The sequence below is a fragment of the Trachymyrmex septentrionalis genome, unplaced genomic scaffold, assembly GCF_001594115.1.
Source record: "Trachymyrmex septentrionalis isolate Tsep2-gDNA-1 unplaced genomic scaffold, Tsep1.0 scaffold83, whole genome shotgun sequence".
NCBI classification, from domain to species: domain Eukaryota; kingdom Metazoa; phylum Arthropoda; class Insecta; order Hymenoptera; family Formicidae; genus Trachymyrmex; species Trachymyrmex septentrionalis.
In genome coordinates, this window is record NW_017306018.1 from 3,305,454 (window position 1) to 3,314,600 (window position 9,147).

Genomic DNA, 9,147 nt, shown 5'->3' on the forward strand with positions numbered 1-9,147 from the left:
GGGGAGCGGGGCTGAGAGGGACGCGTTGGAAAATCTTTGCAGGACAGAGATGGTAATTTCCTCCTCGTCGCGCGACGCACGTAGGCGTTTACTTCTTCTTTCTCCGTGTTAATTCTTCGAATTAATTAACTTGCAGTTATTTCATTATTGGCGCCAGAGCGCGAGTCCCTGGAATCTCTCACTCTGTGTTTTTAAACGTACGTATAAGCACCGCTGTCAAAACAATCGCGAAATGTTGTACACGTGCTTCGACGATCTGCTTTTGACCTTTCAAGGCGAGAGAAAGAAAGCCGTGACGCGGGATGTATGCAAATATTACCAGTCCTCGGCGTACACAATATCGTAAACAGAAAATATATCATCTCGTTTTATCTTCTCCCTGAGACGGGAGAGACCTCCAACGCGCTAAATATCAAAGAAAGATCAAGCGCGACATTTTATTCTCCTCTAAAAATATCATTTAAGAGCTTGTGAAGCTCGAAGAGGAGTTGCATGCGCATATTCGTTCGTTTATATTCACTATAATTCATTCGAAGAGCCATATTGTCGCGATATACGTAATAAACAGTTGTAGCGAGGAATCTATATTTATCATAATTCAAAGAAATACGAGTGATTACCCCGATTAGCTGTATGAACGTAATTCCCGTTTAGTTTCCGTAAAATAAGGAAATGTAAAAAAAATGAAAAAAATTAAAGGAGACGGGAATGATGAAGGGATTAACAGTTGCTACGTCATACGGCTTAATCTGTCACGATTGCAAGACGATCAGAAACTCTCTCTACCTGCACATATTTTTATTTTAACGGTGCATTTAATTACTGCCTCTACATATAATAACTGCCTCTCTACAACATAATCAGTATCTTCTGACTGTCTATTGTCTGTCGTATGTATATACGCGTTGGCTTTAATTCATTGATAAACTTTTACATTTTGTTAAATATTACGTTGTTCAGAAAGTAATTTCGTTTTTTCCCAACAGAGGACTTATTGTATTTTTTCACAGCCAACTTCACACTTAAGCCGCATAATCATTATATATTTTGACAGCTGATATAGCAAGGCTTGCTTGTGAAAAAAGTTCGATTGATTCTACGCAGTAGTTTTTCGTTGGTGCCCTATCAAATATGGAAAGTGAAAAGCAGCATTTTCGGCATATTTTACTTTTTTACTATCGAAAAGGTAAAAGTGGTGTTCAAGCAAGAAAAAATTATCCGATGTGTATGGAGAAGATGTATTGACAGAACGCCAGTGCCAAAACTGGTTTGCAAAATTTCGATCCGGCAATTTTGATGTTGAAGATGCACCACGTTCTGGAAGGCCAGTTGAAGCTGATGAAGACACAATAAAGGCATTAATTGATGCAAACCGGCGAATAACAACTCGTGAGATCGCTGAGAGATTAAATTTATCGAATTCGACCGTTCATGATCATTTGAAACGCGTCTGATTGAAAATCGTCTTTCATTTTCATAAGAAAAAACGAAATTACTTTCCGAACAACCTAATAATTATAGCGGTTTTTCCGGAAGATTGAGAACATTATCGAGGACAACATTACCGGGGTTGAGACGGGACTCGCGTAGATCTCGTTACTACTATCTTCCTCGTAGTTCCTTCCCGTGATAGTTTCTTCTCTAACGCCCGTTTCTGTCAATGTAGTTTTAATTTTAATCTCTGTTCAACTAAAACTCTTCAGTCTTTTCTATAGTTCTCGAAATTACAAAATCCAACCCAGGTCGGTTCAAACTACAAACTACCCACTGCGGTCGAAAACGCTCAAGTCTCCTCGAACAACGTCAGCAGGATGGAGGCATATTTTTACAGACGTTCTACACTCGACACTGTGTGCAACGACTGTACGCTGAGAAAGGAGTCATTCACGTCTCTCGTTAGAAGTTTGTATTTATCGTGTTTATACACGCATGCATATTCATTTCGGATCCTTCGTCGAGATCAGTGATCTCTCTCGGTCGAATTCGCGTAATTCGGTGCGTTATTGAGACCGATATATATACTTAAATAAAATAAATAACCTCGCGCGCATCTTGACTTTTCCGAAGGTACTTCTCGGTTGGAAACGTGCGAACGCGGCACGACGAGCGAGAGATGCGCTGGCAACGCCGAGATCTTTTTCGTAAACTTACAGCTACGTGTACACGTATGAAATTCCGCGTTAAATTAAGAAACGTCATTCAAATGGCAGCAAGGGATTACGCGAGACACGTGTGTCTCAGGGACATAAAGAGGGACTTGAAAAACGAATAACGGCGAAAAACGATAAAGCAACGACGACACGGCGGCGCCTTCTCGGTGACCGAAGCTTGCTTTAGCGTCCTCTTCTCGAGGACGCTTCTCATCGCTTTTCGAGAGCGCACAGCTGCGGACGAAGAGTGCGGGTCGCAGGCAGCCCGCAGGAGCCGCGTGTCGTAAATTTAGCCCGCCTAGAAGGCGGACGCGGCGCATTTTATTTCCCAGCATGAACGAAAAGCGCCAGTCGCCGCCGCGCCGCGCCGTGCCATGCTCGCGACATTTGCCTGAATTGTAAGTCAATTGTATTATAAGAGAGTTTACTATCGATCGAGACGGCGCGGAGCGACGCGGTGGGAAAGCTGCGTCCGTTGCTTCTCGAGAGCTCGCTTAATTAATTCTCGAGAAATGGAATGAATTGCGCCGATCGCTTCGTTCCGATACGATGGTAAAAGTTATTAAGCCACATTAATTCATGGGCAAATATATATATGGCCGTGAGTATAAACGCAGGAACGACGGCATATCTTGCCGTAGATCGCCGCTTTTTCGTACACTACATTGAAAAAAATGCTAAATTTTAATAAATATTTATCCAAATAGTTCGAAATATTTACTAAATGTATTATATATATATATATTTATTTATTTATTTATTTATTTTTATTTATGTATTCGATACCATTGACCATTAAATTGATTCAACTATTTTTTTTTACTTGGTACTATGCAAAGAAAATATGTACTAGAATTTAGTACATTTCTTTTCCCAATGAGAGTCTATTCGGTCGTTTCGCAACGCAGCGAGACTTCGAGAGGAGCGCGGAATATTTTCTATTCCGTCGGATAGAAAGCAGCTGTTACCGTCCGGATAAAATGTCAATATAATTATCGTCGTTGTGACTATTAATGTCGAGAGCGACGTCTAATTCTCCGCGATTCAAATGTATAACAGACTACGTCGAGTACTTTTACATCGCCTGTAAACCGTTATTAAAATCTCGGGATTTTTAATGCGAATAGAGAGACGTGTGTCAATCAAACATTGCATTATCTTACCATAAACATAAAAATATATATCGAAAAAAAGAAATCCTCGACAATCGCTGTAACACGATCATCGTAACGTCGCGTTGTAACATACATTTTTGCAGCGCTCCGAATGACTGACGTGGATTCTGCAACAACGAGAATAACCGTATTAAATGCGCTTATTTGCTCAAAAAGTAACTGAATGTGCAAGTGAAAAAGTTGATAAAAATCACCAAGCTTATCACGATGATTTATTCATTAGCGTTCAAGATCGATCGATTGAATAGAATCGAGGTAAGCATTGATCTCTAGCTCTCTCTTTTTTATAGACACTCCGTAACGTCTGTAATGTCTGTAATATCCGTAAATTCGGTACGATCAATTGCGTGGCATGAAGGAAAAAAAAAATGAACGAGAGTAAGATGCAACCGAATGACCTCTTGTTCACTCAATATTGCAGGGAAATCGATGAAATTTCAGCTCCTCGCGTGCACAAGAAACTCGGTGTATCCCGGCAGGCTTCAGTTGCGGGAACGATCGTTATTCGGGCGAAGCGATCGAAAAATAAAGTGGCAGGTGTAACGTCGACGAAGAATACTCAGCGACTTAATGAAAACGAGGAGATGGCACGGAACTAGTTACGATCTGGCAGCACCTGCCTTGCGTTTATTTCCCAAGAAAGAGCGGCACACGATTGCGTATAAATATTGAAAACATTACATTTTGCCGGAGAAAGTAATGCACGGGATGTCCGATAATTGGATGCGTGCGGAATGATAATAAAGCAAGAAAACGCGGAAGGTAAAATCGAAGGTACGGACTAAATTACAAGAAGGAATCGCGAAGCGATTGAATTTTCCCAGCCAATATATTTCCACGGGAATCCCTGCGTATTCTATGCAAAAAGCGATAAAGGAGAAGCGATAAAGAACGACGCGATATATCTGACGTGTGGGAAAACAATTTACCTGGTCGGCGAGGGCGGACGGCATCCGACAATTTCGCTATATCGGCCGCATCGTAACGGACAATTTCGGGGATCTGCACGTAAGAGCCCAAAAAACAGGAAACCACGTTCCTGGCGTACCCCACCTCTCGTTGCACGCGCGTTCTGCCGCCGTCCGGTGAAACCTCGCCTGGTAATGACTTCCGGAATCGTATTACCGTGCGCTCCTGAAAGGCGAAAAAATCAACCGTCAATAAAGCCAGACAACCGCATATCTCTCGGAGCGCTTTGTACAAACTACTCTTTTGACGAACCTCGAAATGGTAATGTTCAATTCTAAATACACGCGCATAATATTGAATTTTTACATTTAATTCCGACATTCCTAACGCTGTGAGCGCAGCTGATAATAAGTGCGTAATTACAGTTCCATTTATGTACAATATATAAAGTCCACGTACGTGGAGGGAAAATCGCGTGAGCGTATAAAAAGATTCAAGGTGGACACACAGCGCATTTACAGCTACTTTCCCGGTCTCGGTCCCTGCCTGGGACGGTTCTGAACAAATGATCGCCCGCATTTTCTATGCGTCTGTAAGTATATAAGGTGGCTTGCGTTATATCACGAACAGATCAATGCCTTCCAACCTGGCGACAGCGCAGCCGGCGAGTATGTAGGTCGACTTTATGAAAAATTCTTGGGTTAAAGATAACAGCCGAGCCACACTCTCGACCGTTGTTTCCAAGCACGCTCAATTCCTCGTCGTCGCAACCTTTATGAACATTCAATCGATGAACGAAGCCGAGGACACTCCAAAAATTCATTCGGAAATTCGCTCGGATTTTCGAATTTTCGCTCGATAACAAAGTTTTTTTTTTTTCACTTGCTCACTCTATGCCTCGTTCAACTGGGCCGCCGCTGGTGGCTGATTCTGTTTTTTTCAAAGGGTTATTACGCTCTAAAAAAATTCGAAAAAATTCTGATACATTCTTTCATTCAACACTCAAGAATACGATTTTACAATGATATGACGTGAAACGTTTCCCACTTTTTTCGTTCGTGTCCGAATCTGAGGCAGAATAATTAAAAAAAATTGAAAATTCGCCTGTGGATCTTTAAAACCTCGGAGGTTGAACCATGGAGGATTAAGACGACGATAGCTCGATATTTTGATTACGAATGGATCGTTTCTTTTTTAAACTTTACTCGTTCTGTCTTCCATTACATATTTTCTCACATTCTAAAGTTGAGAGGAATACCGACAGTTCTAGGACGTCATTCTTTAAACGATCCGTAACCTCTTAGATAGAACGCGCAGAGCAATTAACTTTCCGTCTGCAACAATATTTTTACTTTGGCCCCAGCCAAGTTTTTTTATCGTTTCTTAGTGAGCAAAGATACCCCAAAAAGTACTAAAAAAATCAATGTTGAGATATCGTAGCAAAATCAGAAGTTTTGTAAAATAGATATTTGAAATCACTTATGTGTAAAATTATACGTGGATAAAATAATTAGTTTTTCTTTAATAGCAATAGAAAGTCAAAAAACATAAAATGATAGCTTTAACTTACTCTCGTAAAATATTTTTTTATCTTAGAATTTATAATCTATAATATAATAAAAATGTATAATCTCTTTTACCTGAATATGGCTGAGAAAAACAAAATTATGAAAATTGATGGTTGCAATATAATCATAAAGTTTAAACAGTAAACAAATATTAGACCCGCTTTCACAATATACGGTTATCTAAAGATTAATTAAATTAAATTACCATTAAATTCATGAATAAATTTCATCGATGAATCTCTTGGTAACCACATATTGTGAAAATAGACCTTAGTCTCGTAATATATATTGATTTTTGCTATCCCAGCCCCCAAAAGATTCCATATCTTTTTTTGAAAAAGAATGATACTCTATTGCATTTTATAGGATATCCGCTTGAAAACTGACTTGTACATTTCTCTGCGATTTTTCGTTTATTATTAATAAAATTCTTTATTAATTACAGACTATTCCATTTTAATAAACGCATTTAAATATTTCAAGAACTGGATAAGATATCAAGAGTTGTTTTTTCAAGTTGTATTCGAGGAAGATATATTATTCAAGTTGATTTCAAAGAAAATATACTTTAATTAAAAAAAATTGACCTTTGATGAGAGCATCGAGATAAAATAAAGTTTAACTTTATTTTTAAATTGTTCAAGCTTATGACTAAATTAATTAGCAAAAAATTATTTATTAATAATTGGAAATACAACTGGAGCATAGAAAAATCATTTCTGACATAAAAAGCATATTGCAAAAATCAATTTTGCAATAAATTGTTATAAACAAATTATTGCAAAATTTTGGGCAAAACATTTCCAGATTGCAGATGAAAGAGGTTAATAATGTAATAAATGTATGTACCGATATTTTATATATTTACGTTACAAGGCCTTTGCCTCTGAATGCATCAATCTTTTATTTCAATTAAGTAGAAATGAGATAGATAAGAATAAATCAAATAAAAAAGATTTATATTTTCGAATCGGTCGAAACGAATCTTGTTGTTTAATAATTCACATATGTAGATTTACAGATACATTATTCAATTGTATAAATTGCGCACCGATTCGGATTTGTCAGACTTGAAACGCAATAAACTGAAGCCAAAAATAACAAATTACATTGATCGTCGATTTAATAATGCTAATAAGCATCTTGAAACACTGGTAAAAAAAACTTTTTTTTACGAGAAAGTGGCGTCGAATCTCGTTCGAGATTTCGAAAGGCAGTCATTACTAGCAACAATTTCGCATGGTTTGGACAAACAAGTGAATGTAACCGTTACTTAACAAGCGTAGCGCATTATGTGCTGTGATTTTCGGCAAGGCGGTCTCTCTCGGCACGTTTGATTACGGCAAAAATATCACAAACCATATCGAATTTGATAGTCTTACATGGAAAAACGAGCGATGACTAAGCGTCGATTCGGCACCTTGCGCTCGTTTTTATCATTTTGATCTACGATCGCTTCTTGATTGCGATTTTAGATGAGTATCCGAAAGTACTCGTGAAAATCCAATTTAGTCGCTTTCTTGAACAAATTCATCGCATCACTTTGATTCAACAACGTTGAAAATGATCGATCCCGTCGGTTGAAGTCAGATCAATATTTCGTTTGGTGGTTCGCTGCGATTCTCGCAGCAGGCTCTAATCGTCAATTCGAAAGTATCGCGATAAATGGCGGCGACATTAATTAATACCCGAGTGGGTGCGCCACTCGTATTCTATGTGAGAAACTGACCATGCTATTAACTGGCCGACGTTTTGTCATGCAAAAAGACAGGAGATGAACGTCCGATCGGCCGTCGGCCCAATAATGACGTACGGTGAATGCTCGAGGTAGTTGCTACGCGTTCCACTTTGCTGACCGTTCGCCGCAATATTCGCGCAAACTATCGACGATTCGATTACAGTCGCGATTTCCAGAGATGAGCAACGTCAATTATTACAAAAAACCAAAAAAAGAAACGACGATGTAGATGCTTATACGTATGTATAACATGACGTAATTTATTTAAACCCTTATTATTTCATAAACTATTGCTTGAAATAAAAATTTATAAATACCTTCTTTACTTAATTTTTTAGAAATTGTTGTGTGTGTGTGTGTGTGTGCGTGTGTGTGTACAAGCTCTTGAAAAAATAAAAATCATCCGTTGCTGCCGTCAGATTTATATCTCGAGGTTTACATAAACATATTCATACACGCATGTATTCGAATTTCAATTTTTATAACAGCATGATAGCTATCGGAAGATACTGTGTTATTTTATGGAACGACATGATGCAATGTAAAGATAAATGCAAGCTGTAAAAATGATTATATCTCTTTTATAAATTTTTTTTATCTATGAAAATATAAATTTTTAGAGGGAATAACGGAGTATCGAAAATAAAATGAAGAATTCGGGGAACGTTCACAATTATCGGGCTATCTTTTATCGAGTTTCAATTTGTCGTTTAATAATATTTAGCAAGTAACAGTCGTCGAAGCGAGAAAACGCGAATGGCTTTTTACGCCCGTAAAAATCATAAATAATATATGCACTTAATTAACTTCAGTTTGATGAAGGAGCTTATTAACCTTATAGGCAACGCCATTAATGTACGACTACCAGGAAAGCGTGTTAAACAGAGCAACGCCTAAGCTTTTTAACATGCGCGCATAATACTGCATATTACATGCGGCATTGTTTTACAAACGACATTGCCGTCATGATTCACACGCGTTCAACGTTTCCCGGATTCGTGCGTGGGTCGTGTGAAAGTAGTCAAGTATACAATCAAATTTGGAACGTTCAATTTCTCGCGCTTCTCGGCAAATCTTCCGTGCGACCCGGCAAATCTTCCATGTGAACCTAACTAATCGATATATAGGCTAAGCCGGCTGACGTGGCTGCAAGTTTTTTCATGCGTCACGTCTATTAATGCGGCTGCATATATACCTGCCTGCGTGCGTCGCTTTTTTTTTTGTCGCCGACAAAAGTATCTCTCCACGCGGAGGATTTAAATATACACGATTACGACATGCCTATAAAAATATTGGATAAAATCGATACAGTTAGTTGATACTCGAATTAAAATTCTCATTCAAAATTATGAAGTTATAAAAAATAAAATTACAAGACTAATAGTCAGAATTTCATTTCGTTTTATATTAAGTGTAGTAAAAAGTCATCGCGTTTTTTTAAAAGACATCTATCAGTAAAAACCGCAATTACTTTCTTACCAACAATATAAATATATCTTGATAGAGTAAAGTTTCAGCTTTAAAAATCTCTTTTTTAAATTATACGATACGACAATTTTTAATGGAGTTATGAGCAATTAAAGTCAAAATAATTCTTTTATTTAATC

At 38.0% G+C, this 9,147-nt stretch overlaps 1 protein-coding gene across 2 annotated transcripts in view; it reads right to left on the bottom strand.

The window, feature by feature from the left end:
• The window catches only part of LOC108755060 (inositol-pentakisphosphate 2-kinase), a 119,301-nt gene that overhangs the window by 12,145 nt on the left and 98,009 nt on the right, over positions 1-9,147 (bottom strand). For both annotated transcript variants that reach the window (XM_018497804.1, XM_018497803.1), the window contains one exon: positions 4,255-4,459. In XM_018497804.1, coding sequence (XP_018353306.1) covers positions 4,255-4,459 — 205 coding nt within the window. The remainder of the gene's footprint in view (positions 1-4,254; positions 4,460-9,147) is intronic.